The following is a 26,695-nucleotide window of genomic DNA, read 5'->3' on the forward strand; positions in this document are numbered from 1 at the left end:
TGGTCCCTGGACTTTGTGCAAATTTCCCAGCCAAGCAAATGACTTGGAAATCCCTAATGGAGAGGATCGATTTGTGCATGGATTTAAATCCTTTTTCCCCGAACCTCTGTTCAAGGAATAAGTTTGGATCTCTTCTAGGAAAGAAGGGTGAGGCTGAGAAAAGAGATTTTTTTGTGGGAGGACGTGCTCAGCCCTGCACTGCACCACTTCCTGCTCCCACTGTAGGGAAAGGAATAACAAGAAGGGACCTGTGTGTCAAAGAAGCAAATATTTTATTGTGTAAAAACCAAGCAGACATTAAATAGAGCCCCCCATTGCCCCCACACCTTGTGCCTTGCATGCCACTGGGATGTGCCCAGGTGTCCCCCACAGGCTGGAGCCATGGAAGCACAGATGGATGCATCTTCAAATACCTGTGGAATTATAAAAGCTTTGGAGCTCTGCTGTTGCTGGGTGTCACACTGAGACCCACGAGCATCCTCAAAGATCAGCTGATTTTTGAGCAGCGCAACGTGGGATGAGACACCTGGGCTGCAGCTCTGGGTTACAAAGGAGGGGTTTGGTGTCCCTCCAGCTCCTCTCAGAGTGGCCTTTCCCAGGCCATGGCACATCCTCAGCACCTGTGGCAGCCGCTGGGTTTTAATTAAAGCACCAACTCCCAAGTCAAACAACTGCAGGAGAACAGGAAAGTCCTTGTCCCCGCGGCTGGCCTTGAGCAAAGCTGGGAAACGGGGCAGGAGCGTTAGGAAAGCACGGTGTGTCCAAGACCAAAAAAGTTTGTAGAACCATCCCACGACTTTTGTGAAGCCATTTTCAGTCTCTGCTCACGTGAGGTGGTTCTGCCAGGAGCAGGGGAGCCGTGTGTCCAACGCGGCTCCTCGTCACTGCGGGTCGGGGCCAGCTGCTGAGCTTGATGGAAACAAATCCTGCAGAAAGCGGGACGTTGCATTATGCAAATTTGCTTCCTGGAAAGAAATGTTTTATTAACACGCGCTCCCTTCGTGTGTTGGCTTAGTCAATTTGGTCACAGCTTGACATCCAATAAGTTACTCTAAAGGCAATGGTTTTACAAAATGTTTTTCTAATCTATTTTAAACACTTAATTACAGTTGTGGCGCATTCATTAGGGACTCTGCTTTCAAACCTGGATTGCAGCAATAAATCCTAATTCTCCAAGTGTCAGTTGCAATCCTGACATGCCATCATTGTGGGTGTTGGAGGCTGTTGATGACTGGGGGAAGGATGTCTGGGCCAGTCAGGAGCCCCATCCTCCCAAGAGGGAACCCCCAGCATCCAGCCCGAGCTGATTTGTAATCACCAAAAGAGACTTGAGCCCCTGAGGAGGGAGCACTCAAGGGCCTTGGGGGGATGAGTCTGCCAGCGGTGGGAGCTGAGGGATGCTGTTTTTGGAAACCCCAGTGAATTCTGAGCTGGTGCTGAGGACAGATCTGGGGCTCTCATCATTGCAGCTCTGAAGCTGCAAAGGTAAGGGGGACCAGCCCCAGTGCCACTCACCCTGAGGGACAACCCTGGCAGCCCTGGAATGCTCTGACATGCCAGGAGGAGCATGGGGACTCCTGCTGTCCTGAGGTACCCCAGCATCAGCACAGGCACAGAGGAGGGGTGGCAGCTCAGGGCCAGCATCCCAAACGTGTCCCCACGTGCCATCAGTGGCTCAGCAGCAGTTACCTTTTAGTCTTTGCCCAGGTACTTCCTCATGATGCTGCTGACATCATCCTCCTTGCCTTCGGCCTCGGCTCGGCGGCTCATCCCGCTGCCCTGGCTGCCGGCCCTGCCGCTGGCGCCCTCCCCATCCCCTCTTGGCGCCTGCGGCCGCCGCTTGATGCTGTCGGCGCTCCGGGAGGAGAGGTGGGAGCCAGAGGATGAGGAGGAGTCAGAGAATTCCCCGAGCTCTTCCCGGGGGGCTGGGCTGCCCTTGGCCATGCCCTTGGTGTCAGAGGACTCCAGGCTGCCCGCTATGGCCTCATCCTCGAAGCGCACAGTGAGGGGCCGGTGGCCGTCCCTCCTGTCCCTGCGGGGCTTGGCCAGGCTGCTGGCCGAGCGGGACTTGCGGATGGCCGGCAGGAAATCGTCGAAGTCGACCTTGGTTCTCCTCTCGTAGTTGAGGGTGGGTATCCGCCAGCTGAAGGGGTCGCTCCCCTTCCCCTCGCCCAGCCCATCGCTGGACAGGGAGCTCAGGAACCCCTCCGGCTCCTTCCCCAGCTCCACATCCTCCAGCGATGGCTCCAGGCAGCTCCTCCAGGAGCTCAGCCGCGGCACCTCCGCGCTGGCAGCCGGGGAGCTCGGCCGGCGGCCGGAGCCGTCGAGGACCGGCAGGAGCGAGTCGTAGGAGCCGAATTTCGATGCCTTTTTCAGCACTGGGGAACGTGGCGGCTCAGCCGGCTCCGAGGCCATGCTCCGCAGGCTGGAGGAACGTGTGAGGCTGACACCTGCTCCTTCCCCTTCCCCTGCTTGATCCCCCTCCAGCCTCCCCGGGGGCTCCTCGGCCGCTGGGACAGCCCTGGAGCGCCGCAGGGCAGCGGCGCCGGTGGTGCGGTAAATGGGGAGGGGAGAGGTGTCCCCCAGAGCCGGCAGCCCCGGCTCCCGCTCCGCTCCCCGTTGCCTCCGCAGCTCCTCCACATACTCAGACAGGGCAGCAGAGCTGGGCACCGGTCCCGAGGCCACTGAGACCGGCCCCGAGGCCACCGAGAGCCTCCTCCTGCTGGGCACCGGCGGGGACACCGCGCTGGGGAACCGCCTGTCCGCAGCCGGGGAGCCGCCGCGCCGCAGCACCGACGGGGACGTCTCTCCTGTCCTATCCACGGGCTTCTTGGGGCTCTCCAGCTCCTCTTCTTCTGCCAGAGGTTTTCCATATTCCCGTCTTCTGGCTGCCAGCAGGGGACTCGCCGTCCTCCCTGGGTCCACAGCCTCGCCGGGCCGGGCGGAGCTGCGGGAGGACAGCGGCCGGCTCAGGGCGGGGTCCTTGGTGTCTCTGCTCACCCTGAACGACAGAAACCCGTGTTAGTTTAGACTCTGGGATTCCCAGTGACAGGGATGTCATTCAGCAAGGACGAGGCTGAGCAGGGAAAAGCCAGCATTGCCATGGGAGTCTCGGGATAAACTCATTGCTGCATCCAGCAGTTGGGCAATGCCCAAGGATTTTATCTTAAACAAGCCCAGGTCAGCCAGCCCGGATAATTCCTGGTGTAGAGCATGTGGCGTGACCAGCTTTGGCTCTGCCAAGCCAGCACTTACCTCCAAATATCCTTTTTCTTGACAGATTACAGCAATATGTAGGATTTATTTTATTTCTGTCAAAGCCAAAGATTATTCACTAAAATTTTATGAAACCAACTCGCAGCGCACCCCCGACACATCTCAGTGTTATTGCTGGGCATGTTTCACCCAGGCTGCTGCTCAAAGAGTTCTGAACTGCAGGAGCCCTGCAACACCTGGGCAGGGGCTGCACAGTGAGGAGGGATGGCCAGACAGGACCACATCCCGGACAAGGGCTGGTGCAGGAAGGGGAAAAAAGTGGAGAAATAAAGGGGAAAATATATCAGTTCAGAAAACTCATATTATTGGACAAACTGCATCATGGCTGGCGCTGAGGGGCTGAAAGGAGCATTCTCTGCTGTTAAAACCCTCTTGGCACCAGCGTCTCTGGCTGCTCCCACCGAAGTTTCAGAAAACTTCTGAAACTTTGGGATGGGATCCACCTCTGCTCAGCCCTGAGGATCCACACCAGGAGCCCCAGCCAGGCTGTCTCTGTGCAGCTGATGTACAGAGATTGGGGGACTGCACTGGGTTTGGGGTCACTGGTGTCACTAAGCCCCTGATGGGACACTTTATGACCCCCTCCAAGCACCTACATTTGCTCACTGGCAGCTGGACCCACTCCAGGTACCCCATCCCTGCTCAGCCAAGGGAACCCAGGACTGACCCAACTGGAAAATCTGCTGGGATGTGAATTTGGGAAAGAAAAGGGGAAAGAAAAAACAAGGAACAGGGCAGAGCAAAGCAGCAGAACCCAAGCAAACAAACCCATCTCTGGGAGGGAGCAGCGCTCAAGTTGTTCGTGGCCGTAATGAAGCTTCCTGCCCTGGGAATGCCGCTGTTGCCATGGGAATGGGGCGGGGGCGGATAATCCCAGCACAGAGCGGGAAGCTCGGACCAGGCTCTGCTGACCCGTGAAATAATTTACATGCCAAGACGAGCTGGAGACAAACTCCAGAGCTGGGAAATGCGTGAGTGCAGAAGGGAAGGGAGTGGAGCACTCCAGCCTCCCGGCACCCACTGGCACAGCCCAGGGCAGAGGTGCCCTCCTGTCCTGGTACCCACCAGGAGCCTTTCCCTGCTCATTAAACCAGCCTAAATCATCTGATTATTCAACACAAAAGGAATTAACCAGAGATTTCATCTCCCTGAATCCCTGCACCCTTCAGGGCCATCCCGTGCTGATGCTGCCGAAGCACTGCAGCTGATGAATAGTCTGAGACATTTCAATAATGCTGGATTTTTAGGATCCTGAACTGCATCTTACTTAAATGGCTGGTGTAATCCTTCGGTGAGGTTTTGTGCAGAAATTGCTCCATTCATTCTGCACGTTTCCAAATAATATTGTAACCTGTGTGCTGCATGAATGGCTTTCATAAATTAAACACCAGCATCAGGGTTTTTCGGCTGAGATAAAAGTGAGTGGAGAGGTGAGAACCACTAATGGGCTGTGAACAAGGACTGAACACGCTTTATTTCTTGTCCTGTTCAGCATGACGGGCAGCTACTGCTTTTATGAAAACCTTTGGAGTCTGAAATGGAGTGAAAGCTGCAAAGGTGGGATTGTTCCAGCTTCTATGGCTGGCAAGGGCCACACAGCCCCGGAGTCCGTGCAGGGACCTCACACTCTCCATGCCCTGGTTTCCAGCCAAAGGCTAAGACTGCTCCATGCATCCTTGTCTTTCCCAACAGTTCCCATTTTCTGCACCCATTAAACTGCCAGAGGCAGAGCTGGATGGGATTTCAGGAAGGAATCCTTCCCTGTGAGGGTGGGGAGGCCCTGCCACAGAGTACCTAGAGAAGCTGGGGCTGCCCCTGGATCCCTGGAAGTGTCCAAGGCCGGGCTGGACAGAGCTCAGAGCAAGCTGGGATAGTGGAAGATGCCCCTGCCCATGGCAGTGGGGTGGGACTGGATGATTTTGAAGGTTCCTTCCCACCCCGACCATTCCATGATTTGTTTCTTTTACTATTCCCTTATGCCTACCAAAATCCCCTCCAAAATCATGGCTAGTCTTCCTCCCTCATCCTCATCCTCCTCACAAGGCAGGACACAAGAGCCAGACGGTCACGCCCCATCCTGCGGCATCCTCTGCTCATCCATAGATCACTGGCAAATGGCTGCTGTGACAGCACGAATTCCCAGGGCTTGGAATGCCCCCAGGAAGTCACAGGCAGCCCCAAAGGAAGGGGATGCCGCAGGAGGAAGGACCATGAGCCCCTCCAGCCCTGAGCAGGGCCCTGCTCCTCCATCACCCTCAGGGAAGAGGATTTTCCCAGCAAAAGGCAAAAGATGCCGAGCCCGGGAGGCGCCTGGAAGCCAAGAGAGCTCTGCAATCTGCCATTCACACCAAACCAAATGACATACAACAATAATTAGTGAAGATTACATAGCAATTAGCATGATTACAATTATACCAGTTGAAACCATTTATACAATAAAATCCACACATGCTTTGCAACACATGACCAGGGCTGAAAGTGTGGCTGGGATGCTTTTCCTGGGAGCTCATAAATAAAGCCAAGACAGCTCCATTTCAGGGAGGGAAGAGACATTGGCCTCATTTCTGTCAGGAGAGGATTTTCTTGTCACACCGTCATCTACACAAGAGCTCCCAGTTTTCCCACGTAATGATTTGCTTTTGACACAACCGTGGTTAAAAATAAACGTGTCGGATCCCCGGCAGCCTTGGGACCAGGGCTCTTGGTTTTGTGAACCAAGGTGGGAGGGGAATTGCTGTCAGGGTGATCCCAGGGTGATGCCAGGGCTGTGGATGCCACAATCCTGCAGGGTGCAGGATGGAGAGGCAGATCCTGGGCTGTGGATCCACTCCCTTACGGCACCTCTGGAAAACCCCCCTTCACAGCACAACACTGACCTGCCTGGAAAGGGGAAGAATAAATATACAAACTTTTAAATTGGCTTCTTAATAAAAAAAAAAAAATCATATTTATTCCAACCCTGCACTGTGTCATATTTATGGAGGCTTAGGTCTGCTGGCCAGCATTTGTACAGGCATTTAAATGGCAGAGAATTAAAGGAAACGTTAATCAAATCTCTCCCTCCTGTAAGCACACGGGTGATAAGAGCTCCTCGCTCTGCTCTGGCTCTTGGCAGCTGTTTGTTCAGCAAACACCCCAGATGTGGTGCTGGGCAGCCAACACGAGCAGGGCTCGTTTTTCATTACTGGGAGCTTGTGTAAGACAAAGGAATCTTAATAAGGAAGAGCTCGTTTCCCTGATCTCATTTTTATTACCTCCACTCTCGTCTCCTGTTTGTTTGCATTTCATCCCCTCCTCGCTCTATTTCCATCTTAGATGAGCTGCAGCCAAACACAGCTCCCACATCAGCATTTGCAATTTGTCCCTTCACAAGCCCCAGGACAGAGGGTGATGGTCACACTGTGGCCAGGGTTCAGGAAAATTTGCTTTTCACAAGGGCCACAGGCAGCCCAGCAAACCCCAGAATCCCAGAATCACTGAGGCTGGAAAGGAATCCAGGACCATCCAGTCCAACCTGTGACAAATCCCCACCTTGTCACCCCGTCCAGAGCACTGAGTGCCACATTCCTGAGACACTTCCAGGGATGGGGGTTCCAAACCTCTCTGGGCAACCCTTTCCAAGACCTGACCACCCTTTCCATGAGGAAATTCCTCCCAGTGTCAAACCTGAAAGCCTGCATATCTTTTACTATAAATCAAACGTGTTTCAGCTCAGAAATAAGGTATTAGCCACAATGCCATTCATTAATGATCAGAGTTGGGTCATAAGGAGCAAAGACTCCTCAGCAGCACTTAGGAAGAACCTTATTTATTGTGCAGGGTCCCAGTGAGACCAGCCAACTGCTATCAGGGCTCCCACTCATCACTGGTCTGTGGAAGGTGTCCCTGGAGTTGGAATGAGATGATCTTTAAGGTCCCTTACAACCCAAACCATTCCAGGATTCTGTGACCTCCCCACAGGTGTCTTCCCTGCCTGACTGCTCTTAAAGTCTGCCTTGTACCTCCCCAAACTGCTCCAGCCCACCCAGGGTGTTTCCTGCCAGGGAATTGCTCTCCAGAACTTCAGTTCTGACAACAGTGACTCTCCTGTACAAGGCAGGTGGGGGCCGTGGGGACAGACCTCGCCAGAATCAGAGCAGGGAGATAATTACTAATTATCTGCAGTGAAACGGTGCTCCACAATCCTGACAAATTCTGACACCTTACAGCATCTACCTACACACTGGCAGGGAACAGGTGGGAGCTGCAGTGAGCTCTGCCCAGCCTCAGCCTGTCACCTGCCCTGGTTATGGGGAGAAAAACTGGCAAAATAGTGATGCATGTCCTGAGACACCATCCGTGGGAAAGCAGCGGGGTGGGGAGGCCCCAAATCACAGGGGCTGCAAGCAGGGGCACTGCCAGCCCTGCCCATCCTGACTTGGGATGGTTGGCACCTTTTACACCTTCCCTACAGGGGGATGATGCTCTCTGGAGCCCAGTCTGCTCCCTGCCCCAGGAGTCCATCCCTGCTCCATCTCTGCCCTCACAGACCTCCAAGGGGATCTGACACCCTCCTCCATCCTCACCACCTCCCTCCACAATGCACCCCAGACCCTGATTTACAGAGCTTTTCCAGACTCAGCCCATGTGACTGTTTCACACATGGAACACAAAGAACCTGTTTCTCAGTGACCCAGAAATGGGGTTTTTCTCTGGACTGGGAGGTCCCTCTGATGGGCACCAACTCAGGATGGGCACCTGGGCATCCAGAGAGCAAAGCAGGGACATTTGGGCTGTGCAGGTGCTTGGGCCCCTCTCCAGCCCGTCACCATCACCATCAAAAATTAACAAATTTGATATTAGAAGGGTAGAAATGCATCCCTCTCCCTCAGCAAGCATATGGCATACAAATCCTCAAATAGGCTGCATTGCCTCTTTAAATTATCTCCCGAGAATACATCAAGGGATATTTTCCTGCTTGAAGCATGTTTTTGATGTGGTGACTTTCATCTGGTGTTTCACTGATCATGGCGTGGCAGCGACTGCCTTCCTTGATTTGATGTTTTGACCTTTTAACACCACAGGTCCCGCTGAGCTCTGCTCTGTACATCCCAAGAGAGCCCAGAGGGATCTCCCACATCTCAGCACCCCCCAGGACACCCAGGATGGGCTAGGGGTCCCTTACCTGAGGCTCTGGGTGCTGCGGCTGCCGATGGAAGGTGCTGAGATGCTCCCAGCCACGCTGGCGCTGGCCAGGGATGTCCAGCCCGTGGAAGAACTCGGCCAGGATTTGACACTCTCTGCAGGCTCCAGGCTGAGCACAGAGCCAACACTGGAGCAGGCATCCCTGAGGGGACAGGAGAGACCTGTCAGCTCTGCAGGTGCAGGCAGGAAGGGTTGTGGGTCACTGTGATGGTGACACGGAGCAGGGAGTCCTCACACCTCCACCACACCAGCTCCAGCTGGTGTGCACTGTTCAGGCTGGTTTGTGGCACCAGCACAGAGAAAAGAAACCTTTCCAGGCAGCCTGGTCCTTGTGCCATTGTTGCTGCCGTTCATTATTTCCTCAACTATTTCCTGTAGACCTTGGGCAGGAAAACCCTGCTGTACCTGGGGCTGGAGCTGCAGTGACAGAGCCAGCGTGACCCCAGGCACCCCATAGAGCCCTACACACCCCAGAACTTCCCCAGGGCTGGAACTGCAGTGACAGAGCTGCTGTCACCCTGGGTACCCCACTGGGCCCTGTGCACCCCTGGGCTCCCCCAGAGCCAGAGCTTCCCCAGCCCAGCCACCAGGAGCCCCCGGACCAGGTGTAGTGGAGGAAATCCTTTAGGATCCCAGTTTTCCTTCAAAGCCACGGATCATCTCTCAAAGCACAGCCCAGAGGAGTGGAAGCATCCCTGGGGATAAGAGCCAGAGCACCCAGGGAACAGGAGAGGGTCGGTGGGCGTGGGGCACACAATGCCAGCACATCTGGATGCCAGTGTGAGCCCTGCCCATGCAGCTGCAGCAGACACAGGTTTGGGACCCCTCAGAGCAGCAGCTGGTGGCCCATGAGCTGTGGCAGAAGCAGGCACGGGCTCTGTCCTTGGGCAGCATCGTCTCCCGGGATCACTCACGTGTCTCTCCTGGAGCACAGCGACTCCCGCGCCGTCCGCGCGCTGCAAGGAGCACAGCACAGGGTCAGCCACGGCTCTGGGGACCCCAAACCCACCACGGGCTGCAAAACTGCCCACAACCACTGCGCCCACCCCGCTGTGGCCAGGGCAGGGGCTGGGCTGAGCCGGGGAACACTCCCAAAACAGCCACAGGGAGTAGGGCTGGAGACCCTTCCCTGCTCCCCGCACGGGTCAGGCCTGGCTGCAAACAAGACCCCGGGGCAAAAGGAGGGAGTAGAACGCTCCAGCACGGGGCTGCTCCCGCGGCAGCAGCTGCTGTTCCTGTCGGGAAACACTTGTCACCTCCACTGATGCATCGGCTGCATGGGAAATCACTCTTCTTTTGGGAAGCAGTGAGTGTCTAAGCTCACGGTTTCTATCTCGCTCTTCCCTGGTTTAATCACCACACCGAGCAAGAGCAAGTGCTGACAAACACACCTTCAGCTTTTCTTTTTTTGCTTTATTTTTCTTTTAATCTCATTTATCTGTTTTGTCTCCATTTGTCATGATGCCCCTTTAGCTGCGTGGCAGAGGGGAAAATTGAAGGGCTTTAAAAATAACACCTGAAAAATGCGCTCGAATTCTTTCCTCATTTCTTTTCCCCCTAGTAAAACCCTCCACCCAATCACCCAGTTTCACTGGCTCCTCCAGCTCCTGGAGATGATCAAAGCAGGATTTTCACTCCATAAACCCATCGCTGGGTACAAATGGGGCTATTCTCACCCTTTTTGCTCACTTTAGGCTAGGCCACACAGGGTGACTTCAAGGGTGACACTTTCCATGAAACCTTCCATTAACACAAAGCTTTTTGCTCACTCACACAGCGCAAACACGTGAGGATGAGGAGATGAAACTACCCTGGCATTGCCCAGTGCTGCCTCTTCCCCACACAGAGCAGCTGAGCCCCCCCAGATCCCCCCGGCCCCTGTTCCTCACCTTTCAGCATCGCTGTCGTCGCTGTCACGCAGCCCCTCCAGGGCCACCTGCAGGTCTGCGATGCGGCGGATGGAGGTGCCCAGGTCAGCCTGCAGCACCTGCCTCACCTCTGCCAGCTCTGCCAGCTGCTGCTCCTGCACAGGGGACACCAGGTGAGGGCCTGCCACCTGACATGGCACCTGAGCTGCCAGTGGGGTGACTGCTAAACCACCCCACCCTTGCTCCAAGTGCTCCCAGGGCCTGTCGGGGCTGGTTAGCTGCACCGTGCCCTGTGACACCTGTGAACATAAACTGCATCTTCCAGCACCTTCCAGTGCTTAAAGGGGCCCCAAGAGAGCTGGGGAGGAATTTTGGATAAGAGCATGGAGTGAAAGGACACAGGGAATGACAGGACACAGGGAATGACTGCCCACTGCTAGAGGACAGGGATAGATGGGAAATTAGGAAGAAATTCTTCCCTGGGAGGGTGGTGAGGCCCTGGCACAGGGTGTCCAGAGAAGCTGTGGCTGCTCCATCCCTGGAAGTGCCCAAGGCCAGAGTGGACAGGGCTTGGAGCAACCTGGGAGAGTGAAAGGTGTCCCTGCCCAAGGCAGGATGAGTTTTGAGGTCCCTGCAACCCAAACCATCCCAGGATTTACAATCTGACACAACCCACGTGGCTCCATGGACCCAGCATCGCCCACCTCGCACACCAAAGACACCAACTCTGCCCTGCACCCATGTTCATCACATTCCAAGCCCTTCCAGCTGGGAAGGAACCCTTCCTGCTGTTCCTAGGCCATCACAGGGCAGAGAGGAGGGAGCAGCAGAGCCACGGTGATTGAAGCTGCCAGCTGTGAAATCGGCGGTGACAAGGTGAGGGATGATTTGCGACAGGCCACGGCACAGGAGCTGGCACACTGTCACAGTAAATAATGGGAGGCCTGGAATCACCAGGCACACGGGCCGCAGGGGAAGAGCATCTCAGTTCATCAAAACATGAAAAGAATCAGCCCCGTTTGGGTCGCGCGGTGTCACGGCGGCTCCCAGGAATGCGCCGGTATTGGTGAAAACCTCAGTGCTGCTGAGAAGTTTTTCTGAAACTTGGTGTTTCCAAGCCCTCCACTTCCCTCCTGGCTCGGGCAGAAGGTGGAAAGGAGCTGTTTCATCAAGGGAAGGGTTTCATCAAGGACCTCAGGGGCTCAGAACAGGGCAAATGCTGAAACACCAACCCCTGAGGGGAGAAGAGCCCCAAGCTCTAGGTGCCTACGTGCCTGTGTTCAGCTATTTGGGACTGCAGAAGCAGGGAGTGAAACCACTGCCTGATAAAGAGCTGAGCCCTTCCACAGGCTGATAAGAGGCTCTCTTGACCCAGCTCCTCATCTGCAGACTCTGGCACAAATTAAATATAGTTCAGTGGCTGCATTTAAGTCCATCTTCTGTTCTGCTCTTGTTGACAGGGCTGAGCAGGGAGGCACTGAACAGTATCCTCCGACCAGCACTCCCAACCCACAGACACAGAAATCCCCTGGGATGGCTGTGGGAGCAGCAAATAGAACGTCCTGGGGGCTGGAGGGGTCCCCCTGGCCGGTGGGGTCCCTCCTGACCTCGCTACCTTCTGCATGACCCTGGGAATGCTGAGAGGAAAGGGACCAGCCCAGGTGATGCTGCTGAGCTGGGGCTCCACCTGCCACCCCCAGGACATCCCTGGGCACCCACACTTTGTGGCACCCACGCTGGTGGCCTCACTGGGGGGACCTGCAAGGCACCAGGGTGACACTGAGGGCTGTGGGTGACCCTGGGGTCCCCTACCCACAGCCCACCCGAGGGGTAATTTGAACGTGAGCCAGAAAATAGAGCTGACACTGCTCAACCCCACATCCCAGCTGTCCCAAATCTCATCCACGGAGACACCTCATGTTTTTCTCCGTACCTCACAATCGTCTCAAGGAAAGGAATAATTTTGACAAGGCCCATCCCAGCATCAGGCCCCTGGCACCCAGGGAGCTGTTGGACACCTTTGACTCATGTTGTTTCTATCTAAATGTAAATGCAAGAAGCTCTTCTCTTTTCCCGCAGTCCCTGGGCCGAGAGCTGACACCCTCACACTGGGCAGGGCTGGCTTTTTGTTTCCTCTGAGCAGAAAAAAGGGCAGAAATAAAGGGGAAAACATCGGTTCAGAAAACTCATATTATTGGGCAAACTGCACCACGGCTGGAGCTGAGGGGCTGAAAGGAGCATCCTCTGCTGTTAAACCCCTCTTGGCAGCAGCGTCTCTGGCTGCTCCCACCAAACCAGTCAGACATGCACAGCAGGACCAGCCTGACCAGCTCAGAACCTCTGGCTGATGTTTATTTTATCGCCAATAAATAAAATATACGTTCTGCCTGGTTCTGAATACATTTCCAAACCGGATTCTCCCATTCACACTGGGGGAGAGATTGCCCCAGAGCAAAGGACTGGCTCTGCTGGTGGGTCAGAAACCACAATTTTAGAAGGCTGAGGTTGATTCCTGCTGACAGGGAGCCTGGATTAAAGGTTCCCCCAAGACAAGGGGACAGGAGCTCACTCAGGGATGGCTGGCACTCAGCAAACCCAGGGAGCTGGACTCCTGCCCTCGCCCAGGGGCTCCCAGGGAAGAGATTCTGTACATCCCTCATGCCAGGGGATTTCTCAACCTTCTTTTTCTTAACAGGCTTTTTTTTTTTTTTTTCCCCAGCTAATTTTGTCTCAGAATTATTTGAAGAGTAGTTGAAAGGAGATAAACAAAACCAGCAGCGAAACGATCCGTGGGACTCCAAAGGATTCCCCGGCCGGCACCGCGGAGCATCCAGCACCACGTCCTTGTCACCACCTCGTGTTTTTTGTTTGCGGTTCTGCTGTGACAACACTGCCTTTGCTCGCTCCCATCCACCTCAAGTGAAGTGTAATCTAATTAGTCCAATTTGGATCACTTTTCTTCGAGTAACTTAGCGCGCACCTGCAGAATTCATCCATCATTATTATTTTTAATTAAGCCGTTAACTCGCGGGTTTTCGGGAAGTTTGAAGTGACAAAAATTCGCGCAGCTGAAGGCTCGAGTGAGACGGGGCTAGCACCGTGTAATTGGCGTGCGAGCAGCCGCCGGCGCTGATGAATTCCTGAGGAATTTACTCTTTTAATGGCAAAGCAGAACCACAACAGCCCTAATTAGCGCATAAGTAGCCGAGCTTTCACTCCCGGCTCCTCCATCACCCACCTTCACCTCTAAGGACCGAATGCCTTTGATGATAATTGTCGCTACACTTCCTCAAAGACATTGTCTCTTGAAGGGAAGAGCAGCTGGAAAGACCCAGGAGCAGGCGGGGATGGGGACACAAGAGCTGCGGAGACATCAGAGGGTTTGCTGGGACCCTGCTGGGAGCTGAGCCTTTGCCTGGGTGGGAGCGTGGCATTCCCGGCTGGAGGCACAAACAGCTCCCAGTTCGCTTCTCAAGTTCACTGGAAGCACCAAATAAACCAAAAAAAACCCAAAAAACAAAACAAAAACAAACAAACCAACAAACAAACAAAAAAACACACCAAAAAAACAAAAAACAAAACCAACCCACCAAAAAAAACCCCCCAAAAAAACCCTTAAAAAACCTTTAAAGTTTGCAAATGAGCAAAACCCCCTAATCCTGGCGTTCAGGCTGTGTCGTGTTGCACAACGTGGCCATAGCAGGGCCTGGGCACAAAGATCCGTCAGCAAAAGAACCAGAAAAAAAAAAAAAAAAAAAAAAAGGTTATTTACACTGAGGATCTCACAAAAAAAAAAAAAGAAAAAAAGAAAAAAAAACAACTTGTGAAGCATGTCTTCACACCTGTACTTCAGCTTTCTGTAAAATTAGTTAATTATTGTGCTGATGAATTTCACAGCTTCGTTAAAGAAACCTGATTTTACGATAGCACCCGCCAGCCCCCGTGGTGTGCTCAGGGGGGGTCAGTGGAGCTGTGCTGGGTACAAAGGGGCAGGAGGAGACCCAGCAAGTCCCTGGATTGTGCCTCAATCAGCCAGGGCTTCATCCCAGCTGGATCAGCCTCTGTTTTTCCCAAGGTATTCCATCAAGAAGGCACCTGGTTCTCCAAGAGAAGAGACCTTAGGGGCTCCTGCCCATGGCTGGACCCCATTCCAGAGTTTTCATCCCAGAGCCCTCATCCAGATGCTTGAATTCTCCCAGGAAACCCAAGATGGGCAGGCAGTTCAGCCAGCAGCAGCGCAGCCAGCACCATCCTTCCCTAAGGGCAGCCTCAGGAGGGAAATCCCGGACAGTGCCTTGTCCCAGACACTGTGACAGCCACTCTTTGTCCCACATCCCTGCTCCCAGCCCTTCTCCATCCTTCCCAGCCCCTGTTCCATCCTTCTCAGACTCTGTTCCCTCCTTCCCTGCACTGCAGCCTCACCAAGGGACACATGTAGGGGACAAGCATGAGTGTTAGTGCACACACCGTGAACACAGAGAGCAGGGCTCGGGTTTAAGCTCCCCAGGATTAACTCCAAGCTGGAAATCCATCCCTCATTCCTCACCACGATGCAGTGTCTTCCGTGGTCTGAGGACACCAGGGGGCTGGGGCTGGCCTGTCAAGCTCTGGGTGTCAGCACAGCAGCTGAGAAATGAGGAGCTGCTGCAGGCTGGGATCCAGATTTTATTGGAAGAGGAGCTCCAGCTCCAGGGAGGAAACCCAGGATGTACAGCCAGAGCAAAGAGAGTCCAGCAGGGCCAAGTCCTACCCCCATCATTACCAAACATGCTTGGAAAGTGTTCAAAACCCATCCTTCTTACAAAATTCATGAGGCAGAGCCATCTGCCTGGCAGCCAGCTCTCATCCCTGCTCCTCACTGGATATTCCCTGCTGAATGGCACAAGGCTGCCTCCCAACTGCCCTAAACTGGGTGGGAAAAGGAGGAAGGATGGAATAGATGCCCTAAGCCTGGCTGGGAATGGGGGCGTGGGATTTTTCAGTGCATCCACCACTGATAAATATGAGGTGTGAGAACAAAACACCTTCTCTTTTGTATATTGTGTATATATGCTAAATATATCTACATATACAGGCAGCAGCTCTGAAACCAGACAAGATTTTTAACCCAGTCTCTGCCAGAAATTTGTCCCTTCAACACCTCCCTTTAAACCTCGACAGTGTGTGGTAAGTCCACAACCTCACCACTGTGTATTTAAATAAATTTAAAAAAAAAAAATTGTTAGGAGCAGAGCACGACTTAAGTAATGTCAAGTGAATAATTCAGGCTGGATTTATAATTGATGGGGGATTTAGCAGGAGCAGAGCCATAAGTGGCTTTCTATTAACTATTGATGCTCCCCACCAAGCTCCCGACAAGCTCGGCCGGGCTCCTCGATCACAGCTCTGTCCCATGTTTTATTTAAGTGCTCTGGAGAGGACACACAGTCTGGGGGATGCCTCTGCTCCCAGGAATGTCACAGCAGTCCCTGTGCACATGGAGCCAGTTCCCATGGAACAATCCCCACGGAAAAGCTGGGATGGGGAGGTGTGTCTGGGGGAGCCCACCTGCTCCTTTCTCCCGCAGATGCCAGATAACCCCAAATAGCTGAGTGTCTGGATAAACCCAGAGCCCTGAGTTCTGCCTTACAAGTTCAGCTGTTCACAGGGCTTTGTGCCTTATTTGAGGGCGGTGCCTCTAAAACCCATTTCAGACCTCTTTGCGCACTTCAACTGGGAGAACACACGAGTGCCAAGAAGTTCCTGCACCTTCCTTCACTCGTCGCTCACATATGAAACATTCAGAAAGCTTCTAAAAATATAGGCACAACCCCAAAAGCACAGCAGAAAGAACCCACCCCTATCCCAACAGCCAGAGCATCCATGTTCCAAGCCCTGCCCTTCCAGCAGAGCTGCAACAAACACCCAATATCACAGCAACCACGGCTCCCTCAATCCCACAGGGAAAGCAGCAGGATGAGGGAGCCCAGAATGCCCAGGCCACCTCTCACTCCACCATCTCATGGCTCTGCAGAGCATCAGAGGCTGAGAAATCCGACCTGGGCAGGGCTCAGCCTGGCCGAGCAAGGACAAAGCCTGACCGTGGTGCAGGCAGAGGAATGGGAATCATTCACACCATTCCCCTCGGGAAGGCTGGCAGCCTCGGGGCAGAATAAATCCTGAAATCTCCTTGATTGCTAACTAAAAGATTATTGATAAAATAACTGCTCCTAATTCGGCCCTGCTGCCAGCAGAACTGCAATATCTTCCAATTACCGCTCGGGAGCGAGGCTCTCCCTTGGATTACTGGATGAAACAACATGAAAAGAGACACTGGAAAAGGACTGGAAAGTGAAGGTGAATCTATTTTTGCCGCTCTCCAGACCCAGCTGGGGCTCTGCTCGCTCAGAGTGGGTTTAGCTGCTGGTTGGCACTGTCTGAGCTGCAGTCACGGGGGTGGTTTGGCAAAGCCAGGAGCTCCAGGAGAATCTGGTGCTTGGGCTGAGCCTGGCACACCCAGCCCTGGCACACCCAGCCCTGTGACCACACTCGGGGGCTGCTGCAGGACCAGGGCATTTCCCACCCACTCTGGTTCTGCCTGACATAAGGAGAAGCAGCATGAGGAGCTGCAGGGATGACCTGAACAACTTGGAATCATAGATTCATCTAGGATGGAAATACCTCAAAGATCATCCAGTCCAACTGCTACCCCAGCACTGCAAATTCCAGCACTAAACCGTGTCCCCAAGTGAGCTGCATTTCTATGAGCAGGGCAGGCAAAGCCACCTCCTTCCCACAAAAGAACCGTGGAGCAGAGTGACTGTCCAGGCTCCCAGACCAGCCATGGAGAAAGGGAACATGAGGATCCTCAAGGACAGCTTTGGTTCAATGGTTTGGGGCTGCAGAAAAATGCAAAGCAACTCCCTGCCCCTCCCAGAGGAGCAGCCCAGGACCCAGTGATTACCTGCACAGGGAACAGCTCCATCCCCAAAACCAGAGCACACAAAGGACCACACCAAAAATTACTTTTCTGGGGCCCTCAGACCAACCCAGAAGTTATGGGGGGTCACCTCCAGCTGCAGCAACCCCCCCGTGGCCATGGGACCACCCAAACTCCGGGAGGAGCACCCCCTCCTCACCAGCTCCATGCGCCGGCGGCTGGACTCCAGCTCCCTCTGCACCAGCTCGTCCATGTCAGCCTTCATCTCCTCCATCCTCCTCTGGTAGTACCTGGTGTTCTCCTTCTCCCGTGCCTCCGACTCGGCCGCCTTCTCCAGCTCCTCTCCCATCTGGATGATGCTGTCCCGAAGGCGCAGCACCAGCACCTGGGGTGTGAGGGGAAGGTGAGTGCAACCACTCCACACCAAGCCACTGCTGGCTGTCAGGAGCACTGTTGGGGGTTAGGTTTATTCCTTTTCTACTCTAAAGAATTTTTTCCCCATAAGTTACTAAGGAGACTGAGTACTGGGTGCTTAAGGGCGCTTGATCAAAACAAAGAGGTGGCCGAAAGTTCCTGCCCCTGCCTGCCGGGGACATCCTGCCGTTCCAGCCACCAGCCCGGGACTTTCCACTGTTCCAGCTTGGTGCCCTGAGGGTCCTGCAGGGACACCGAACTGCCATGGGTTTTTGTGAAGCCAAGCCCTCAAGGTTCTTGGTACTGTTTGGTTATTAACGCAGTAGTTGTTGCTTTGTTTGCTTTGTTATACACACTAGTAAAGAACTGCTATTCCTATCCCCCAAATATTTGCCTGAAAGTCTCTAACTGCTAATTTGTAATTGGAAAAGGGGTGGGGGGTGGTTTACATTCTCCATTCCAAGGGAAACTCCAGCTTTCCCTGGCAGACACCCGTCTTCCCAAACCGAGACAAATCCCCACACACAGAGATGACAGCAGTGCCACCAACCGCCTGGGCTGCTCCACCTGACCCCCCCAGCCCTTCCCCAGGTGCTCCTTCCCCCACAGGTGGGCTGGTGGCAGCAGCAGCAGTGAGCAGGGGGTACCTCAAAGCGTTTCATCTGCACGGCCTGGAAGTCCAGCTGGCTCTCCAGGTCCCGGATCCGCGCTTCCTGCCGGCTGACGATGGAGCGCTCGGCCGAGCTCTGCTCCAGCTGTGCTGCCCTGGCCTGGGCTGCCTGCAGCTGGGAGAGCGGGGGCTGGCTCAGCATCCCCCAGCCCCTCTGCTGAACCCCTCCCCAGCCCCTCACATGCGCTCCTGGCCCCTGAGGTGACGGGCACTGCGGCCAAGCATTGCCCTGGCTTCCCAAAGAATTCCCTGCTGTAAAAGCCACACAGCACAGGCCTGACACCAATGCGTGGCTTTGAATGGAGAACCTGCTGGCCAGAGGGACACGTGTCTGGAGCTCCTTTGCTTTTCTCTTCTCACAGACTCTTTGAGGCGTAAAAATTCACAGTCTTTGTGGAAAGCTGCCTGGACCGTGCTGTTTCCTCAGTTCTTACACCGAGACCTCCAAAGGAAACTGCCCTTTTAGTGATCCCAGCACAGCTTGGGTTCAGATTTTGAATTTGACCTAGAACTACGGGAATTTGTCTCCTTTTATCCAACCTATCTCCAAAGCACCACCCGCTCTGCCTCGGAGGGAGCGAGTCCCGCTTCTGATTCCTGGGCAGCTTAGCCATGCTCCAATAAAGCACTTAACTTAATGGGATTACTCATGTGTTTAAAATTAAATCCATCACTCCAGGAGGGTTGGCACAGCCACAGAGGCGAGGGGGTGCAGCCCCTGCTGGTGCCCACCCCAGGGCAGCCCCGGGGTCAGCCGATCCCAGCCACGGCAGTTCAGCAGGGGAGGAGGGAGAAGTCAGACTGTGAATCCCCATAATTCCACCAGGAAAAGATTTCTCCAGCCTAAAGACGTCCTACACCTCAGCAGGGGTGCCACAGGCTGGGCAGGAATTACCTTCTCCTGCAGGCTCTGCTTTTCCTTCTTCACATCCTCCACCTGTGTCTGCAGCTCCCGGATCTGAGCGATGTCTGTAGCCGACTGCAGGAACAGAAAATTTGGAGTGGGAGCAGCAGGACAAGAACCAAGGGGTCACAAAAGAGGGCTGGTTCTTGCCTGCATCTCCTGCCACTGGGACAGTGAGCTGCTCCTGGACTGCCCTGATGGAGCTTGATTCTCCCAACTCACTGCAGCTTCCCTAATTTTTGAAACAAGTGTTCGTGGATCAGGACAGAAACCAGGTTGTCATCTCTGTCCTTGGGACCCTTCCAAACACAGGCTCCTGGATCCCTATCACCTCTACAAGGGGCACCAGACTGTGAATTATCAGCCTGGCCAGCCTGCCCCTCTCCCACGGGAGTTTTGGGGTCCCTCAGCTCCCAGGACAATGCTTTGGGAGAGCCTGACATAGTTTGGATATGGCACTGAAAGCCCCAGGGCTGTCTGGCTGCACTTTTTAAGCTCTGCATGAGAGAATGGTGAAAGAAAGAATAAAAAAGACCCAGAGGAGCAGCTGCAGGATTCCCCAAGTGTTGAAACTAAAGGCAAAGATTTGAAAGATCCAAAACTGCAGGTAAGAGGAGTTGACCCCATGAGCCTTCCCTTCCTCATGGCAGCATCTGTGTCCTGGGGTCCCCACCCCCCTGCGCACCCCCAGGGGCCACCACCTGCTCTGTGCCAACTTGCAGGGCTTTCTGAGAGCCCTCCCAGGCTTGGAGATACTGCCCCAGCTCCTACCTGGGCGATCAGAGCCTTGTGCTTTTCCATGAGCTCGTTCAGGTCTTCCTGGTCCTCATCGATGCGTTTCAGCAGGTCGGCTCTCTCATGCTGCAGCTGGAACAGCTGCTCATCCACCTGCAGGAGGATCCACAGGACCCATGGATCCCACAGGGAACCCACCAAACCCCCGCTGGGATGTGCTGCCAATGGCCTCCAACCCACTGGAGAGGCAGAGCAAGACCAGGGGATGCTGCTCCCTCGCAGGAATTTTGTCCACCCATTAAACCCCTCCGGGGGCTGCTGTTTCCAAACAGTCCAGGGTGATTTAGTGTAAATATCCTTGGAGATTTAGTAAATACACTCGTATAATTAACACTCCGAGGTGATTTATTAAACCCTCTGGTAGTGGCTGATTTAGATAAGCAGATGCTGGTTGCTGCCAAACGCCCCAGGGTGGGACTGTGCCCTCCCACCTGCCCTGCCCTGGCCTCATCTCCAGGAACCCACCAGGGTCTTGCTTCTGCTGAGGGTCTCCAGCTCCGTGTGCAGGTTCTCCAGCTCCAGGGCCGCTGTCTGCTGGGATCTCTGGGCCTCTGCACACTTTGCTTCACTCTCTTCCAGCTGGGAAAAAGTTGCAGGGGATCATCATTAAAGGAGCAGAAACCACGTGCTGATGGTGCTGTCCCCGTGCCACACAGCCACGTTTATTTCCACTTCCACAGAGCATTTTTCCCTGCTAAAGAACACAGAATCTCCACTTTGTAAACCCGTGCTGCTCCTCAGCTTGTCTGCTCCTGGTTTACAGGGCAAGCAAGGCCTCCTTGGCATCTCCCAGCCCAGATCCCAACACCACCGACTGTCCTGGTGAGTCCAGCAGCCTCGATGGCACATCCTCCCACTTCCTCGGGTGAGGCAGAGAGCTGGGATCATTAATTTGCAAAATTATGTGAATTACATGTAATTCCTGATTAGAGCAATTCATGATTCGGGGGTTTGCAAATGGGCTTTTCACGTGGCGTCAATTGCATTTGCAAATACACGTGGAAGATCCCATTTATAAACACTAATTTGCTCTCGGGGTTTTACAGCTCAGCCATTAAGATCACAACGATCTTCAATGGGCTGCAAACATCTGGAAGCTCCAGCGTCATCCCGAAAACTCCCCCCTTGCCCGGGCGGAGGAGTTGTCGTAGGCTGTACCTGAACATCCAGTTCCTTCCCCTGCTCGTCGGGGTTTCTTTCTTTTCTCCACGAAAAAAAAGAAAACTAAACCCCTCCGTTCACTGCTCATTTCCTGTGCCTGGTGCTGGTTTCCCTGCGGAGTTCCCAGGAGCTCTGGGAAAAGCTGCACACCGTGGTGAGAGTTTGAGAATTTTAGGCTGTTTTCTCAGGGTTTGCTTTCTTTTTTATCTCTCTCCCCCCAAAAAAGGCAGGGAGAATCATGGAATATTATAACTGGAGCAAACCTCGCCTTGCTTCCCTCCACTTTTTGGGGAGACTGAGATTTTTCACTAGAGAAGGAAGAACTTTCTTCCATCAGCTGAAAAAAAACTCCCTGTGCTTTGCTGGGATGAGTTGAAGATGCCACTCAGATCAGCTCCTGGTTTTACGGCCGAGGAGTTTCTCACCTGTCCAGCTGCTCCAGAAACGGCTGCATCCACAATCAGCTCTTGGAATGGTCTCTTCCCTGCCATAATTCCCACCAAACTCCTGATGGTTCAGCCAGACAGAAAAGCATCTCCAGGACCCCTCATTAAACATCAGCTTCCAATTCACTTTGTGTAATGGAATTTTCCCGCTTGGGAAGAATAAATTGAAATTCCCCCCAAAAAAATGCATAATGTATGAACCGTGGAACAACATTAGTTTGCTGTGAACACCATCTGTTAAATACCTGCATAAAATGGATGCCTCAGCCTTATTAGGAAACAATGCTGCACTTCCAGCCATATGGATTTTGATTAACGGAAATGTAGCATTTTAGCAAAGTTTTTCTTCTTGTGCAGGTCCGTGGGCTGGTGGTAGGATGCATTGGCTTTTGAGAAAGTCGTCATGAATGCCATTAGAAATTGTTTCAGTTTAAAGGACAGAATAATCATGTGGCATTTTAAACACATGCAGAGTCTCAGTGTTGGTGGCACAGCAAAAACTCCACATTCCCAAAATCCAGGCTGTTTGCTTATCTCCAAACACAAGGGAACAAAGCACAGGCCATGAAGTGAGGGAGACAGGGATAGGCGGAATGGAATCACAGGGAGAGAGAGTGACCTCCTGCTTTGCTCGGGGGACTGGAGTGCATAGGGAGCAAGGATCCCAGAATCCCAGAGTCGTCCAGGTTGGGAAAGCCTTCCAAGGTCATCAAATCCAGCCTGTGCCTGATCCCCACCCTGTCCCCAGCCCAGAGCACTGAGTGCCAATGTCCAGTCTTTCCTTGGATACCTCCAGGGATGGGGACTCCAGTGCAGCCCCTTCCAATGCCTGACCACTCTTTCCATGAGGAAATTCCTCCTGATTTCCAACCTGACCCTCTCCTGGCACAGTTTGGTGCAGTTTCCTCTCATCCTGTCCCTGTTCCCTGGGAACAGAGGCCGACACCCCCTGGCTGTCCCCTCCTGTCAGGGAGTTGTGCAGAGCCACAAGGTCCCCCCTGAGGCTCCTTTTCTCCAGGCTGAGTCCCCTCAGACCCCTCAGCTGCTCTCCCTATGACTTTACTCTCTAGAGTAAAGATTTACTTCCCCAGCTCTGTTCCCCAGGTGAACTGGGCATTATTCCCCAGAGGGATGGGGCTGGACACTTGGGGATGGGCAGAGGAAGCAACTCAGCATCCAGGCAGGTCCCTCAGATCAGCACAAGGAAAGGACCTGAGGGCAGGGCCCTGCCACATTTCCCTCCCACCGGGGACTGGGGAAAAAGAAAAAAGAAAAAAAATGGGGGCAGTGCAACCTCTCCAGCCCCAAAGTGGGATTTGGGAAACACTGAGTGATTAATGAAGTGCAAAAACAGGAGTGCAAAAAATGGCCATTCCCACTGCCTGTCCCAGCCGTGGCCATGCCCTGCCCTGGACATCCAGGTAATAGACACAGGCAAGGGCACGGACATGGGAACAAGAATGGACACCGCTGGCTCCATCAGGCCCAGCTCAGCTTCTCCCTCTCTCTCAGCACAGGTGGGAACAGCTGCAGCTCACAGCTGTTATTTATGCACAACGACCCTCCCAATTATATCTGGATGTTGCTGGAATTGCTCCTGCTTCCAGATTCGTTCGTTTCCAGGGGAAATGTGCAGAACAGATTAATTCCCGAGTGCTTTCAGAGGACCAGCATCTTAAGCTGAGCCCCTGCTTGGCACTTGGGAATACACAGCCTACAGGGGGATGGACAGCCCTGTGGTGCCTCTGTCCCGTGGCAGGGCACCCCACAGGACTAGGAGTGATGCCTTAAGTTTCAGCTTTCATGTATTTCACATTCTGTGCTGCCTAGGTGTGTAGTTCTGAGCCTCACATTAAGTGTTAGTCAGCTCTCTTCACAGAGCAGGGAGACAAAACAAATCCTTTTCCTAATGGAGAACAAGGACAACTGTAACAAGTTTTCAGGCCCAAAAGCATAAACAGCAGTGGGCTGAAGAGAGAAAATAAGAAGGATGGGACTTCATAACCAGAAGTTGTAACTGGACAATTAAACCCCAATATGCAAATGGACCAAAGCTTATAAAAGTGTGAAACCTCATGACTGGTCATCCATTTTGTGACCAGTTTGGGTCCACCTTGGGTGTAGCCCTGGCCAGGCTCTTGTATTGCCCAAGTTGTATCCTTAAAAGCCTTTCAATAAATACCTACTTTATTCTCTTGGCACTGTCCAGTCTCTGTTCCAGGTCAGCCTTCCCAAGGCATCAAGAGCTCACCCTGGGGCTGGTGTTGTCGCAAGGTTAGGGGCACAAGCTGTCACAGACTTGGAGCCACTCCCCAAATCACTCAACACCGTTGAGCCCGGAGCTGTCTGCGCTCAAACCACAGCAAATCCCCACCCCAATCCCTCTCCCCGATGCTTTCAGCATCCCTATGGCAACGCCGCCCCAGCCCGGCCGTAGGAGACACACAGAAACGCACCAAACAGAAGGTAATTAACAGGAAAAAAAAGGGGGAAAACACTCCACCAGCGTTGGCTTAATTACAGGGAAGCGCTCCTTCCAAGGATGCTCTCGGCGGCGCCCGCCCGGGTGGCAGGGCTCAGCCAAACCAGGAATGTTCCCTGCAGCTCCCCCGCACATCTCTCCCTCACCTGTTTGCGCAGGTTCTCCAGCTCCGGGGCGCTGGCTCCGGGCTCTGCCGGGGCCGCCAGCAGCAGCTGAACATCGGCCAGGAGGGCGCGGGTCCTCCGCAGGTCCCGCCGCAGCCGCTTCTCCACGTCGAAGTCGCGGTGGCCGATCTGGGGAGGGGACAAAGGGGGTGTCCGAGCCCTGCTGACCCCTGAAAGCTCCGTCAGCCCCTGCCGCCCCACCCCAAGGCGTTTTTTACACTATTTAGGGATATTTTGGTCAACTACACCAGGGCACTGAGTTGTTCCTTGAACGCCTGCAGGGTGTCCCATATTTTTTTTTCCCCACCAAAGAGCTGTTCCTCTGAAAACATTTGGCCACCCCTGGTCTCCATCATCCTCCCCAGTGACCACCCCTGCGGCCAGAGGGACAGCCTGGCCACACAACTGCAAGGAGTGCCTTTAAAACACCCACCCTCTCTGTTACCCCCCTGGAGAGAGGGAGAGAGCAACCATGGTTACAGGGATGAAGGAATTAGAAAACCACCAAATAAACAGGGACATGGTTTCAGTGCTTGGTTTCAGCATAACTGAAGTATAAGAACGTTTTCCATTTAGGTTGTTTTCCACGGCTTTCATTTCAAACCCCTTCCATCTCCTATTTTCTGTTCACTGGCTAAAATCAGCTCTGTGGATTTGACCTTGCAGCCTGGTCTAGAGCTGGCTGGAATTTGCTGGAACGAGAAATCATTGGCATCTCCATTTCCTTGATTAGTTTTCTGGGTTGGCTGTTTCCTTCCCGTTTTTTAATGAACTCTCCTCTGCAAACCAGAGGGTGTTTGCAGCACCATCACTGCTGCCCTGCCATCCCTCCAGCTGGATCCTGGACACTGCTCACATCATTTTCCTGTTGCTCAGGGTCTATCCACAATCACAAGGGGTAACTTTGGTGCCATGGCTGAACCAGCTGCCCTCTCCCACCACTGCGGCCCAGGATTTTTAAGTGATAAAGTCAGGATTTGATTTAATAGGTGCTGCCAAACTGTGGTTGTTTCTCACAGCAATCCCAGCTGCACGGCCCCATCTCCCCTTCCTTTACACCAGGACTGCCCTTGGGGGGCTGGGGGCTGCCAGGGCAACACCTGGGGACTGTCCTGGACGGAGAAGGGGCCTTTCCCCCTGAGCCCCCCCAAGCTCCTGCTGCCTCCTCATCCATCTCAGCTCCCCTCCACCAAACAAGCAGGACGTGTTGGACTGTTGTAATAATCCCCTGCTTTGATCCAGCATTATTTATTGTGACAGTTCCCAAAACATTTCCTGAGCCAGGGTTGTGTTGGATAGGCCTGGACAGAGCATTTTGTGTCTGCTTGAAATACGCCCCCCATTCCTGCGCTGCAAAGATCCCGGATTCATCCCATTTAATGAGCACACGGGACTGCCAGGGCTGGTGAAATGGTGAAATCCAGAGGACACAGGGCTTAGTTTCTGTGCCAGGGTCAGGGTGGGCAGGAGGCATGGGGACAGATCCTCCAGGCTGAGCTCTGGGGTGTCCCGGGGTGCAGCACCACCGAGATGGTGACACTGAGCTGGTGCCACCCTCAGCCACCTCACTCAGTCACCAGAGTTCTGGGGTGGCCTCTGGGTGATGCCTAGGGATGCCCAAACTGATAAATGCTGCCCAAGGAGGCTGTGTCCAGCCCCTCACCTGCTGAGCAGGAGCAGAACTGAGTGTGCTTTTTTTTCAGTTGCTGCCACAGACTCTTCATAGAGGGAAAAAGGATTTGTTCACCAAATTTGCATGGGATATAATTCCTCTGCAACGAGCAGGATTGGATAAACTGCTTTTCTAGGCAGTTGGATGCATTCCAGGGCTAGACCTGGCTAGTTTGACTCTCATGAAATACCAGGAAAAAGCAGACGCCTCTCCCTGCTTAGTAATTCTCCAGTACAAAAGGGAACAGTTCCCTTCTGTGAGTCCTCAGTGGGACCATATGGCTCCTGTGTGACCCCTGCAGTCCCAACACCTCCAGATCCCAGTGCCTGCTGTGGCTGGGTGGCATCTGGGAGAGATGAGGGACAGAACACCACGAGCAGCAGCACGTGCACCAACACCAGCCTGCCGCTCCAGCTGCCCTTGTTTATCCCCACTCCTGTTTTTAGGCATGGCCCACAAAGCAGCCCCTGGGAGGGCACTGTCCCCTTACCTGCTCACACAAGGTGCCAATGAGCCCCTCCAGGTCCTGCTTCTCGTGCAGCACCATCTGCTTCTGCTCGTGCTCCTGCTCCAGCTGCATCTCCAGCTGCCGGAGCTGTGTGGGACAAACCCCGACACGTTCAGGGCCCGGCCACCCTTCCAAGTCCCAGCAGGGCAGAGCCACTGCTGCAGTGGGGATTTGGCATTCCCCAAGGTCTCTGCAGCCAGCACTGGGGACTAGAAATGGACCATGTCCCCTG

The 26,695-nt window shown here is 53.9% G+C and overlaps 1 protein-coding gene across 1 annotated transcript in view; it reads right to left on the minus strand.

Moving 5' to 3' along the window:
• Positions 1–296: 296 nt before the first annotated feature.
• The window catches only part of MYO18B (myosin XVIIIB), a 54,993-nt gene continuing 28,594 nt past the window's right edge, over positions 297–26,695 (minus strand). Inside the window, exons 34-45 of the mRNA XM_066200098.1 lie at positions 26,446–26,550; positions 24,266–24,412; positions 20,496–20,609; positions 20,007–20,123; positions 19,227–19,310; positions 18,309–18,446; positions 17,447–17,632; positions 10,350–10,483; positions 9,375–9,416; positions 8,441–8,602; positions 1,690–3,001; positions 297–965 (exon numbers count right to left, since the gene is read on the minus strand). Of these exons, the coding sequence (XP_066056195.1) occupies positions 1,693–3,001; positions 8,441–8,602; positions 9,375–9,416; positions 10,350–10,483; positions 17,447–17,632; positions 18,309–18,446; positions 19,227–19,310; positions 20,007–20,123; positions 20,496–20,609; positions 24,266–24,412; positions 26,446–26,550 (2,538 nt within the window). The 3' untranslated portion in view covers positions 297–965; positions 1,690–1,692. The remainder of the gene's footprint in view (positions 966–1,689; positions 3,002–8,440; positions 8,603–9,374; positions 9,417–10,349; positions 10,484–17,446; positions 17,633–18,308; positions 18,447–19,226; positions 19,311–20,006; positions 20,124–20,495; positions 20,610–24,265; positions 24,413–26,445; positions 26,551–26,695) is intronic.

The sequence above is a fragment of the Chamaea fasciata genome, unplaced genomic scaffold, assembly GCF_029207755.1.
Source record: "Chamaea fasciata isolate MVZ Bird 193981 ecotype frontalis unplaced genomic scaffold, bChaFas1.0.hap1 SCAF_18, whole genome shotgun sequence".
Lineage (NCBI taxonomy): Eukaryota > Metazoa > Chordata > Aves > Passeriformes > Sylviidae > Chamaea > Chamaea fasciata.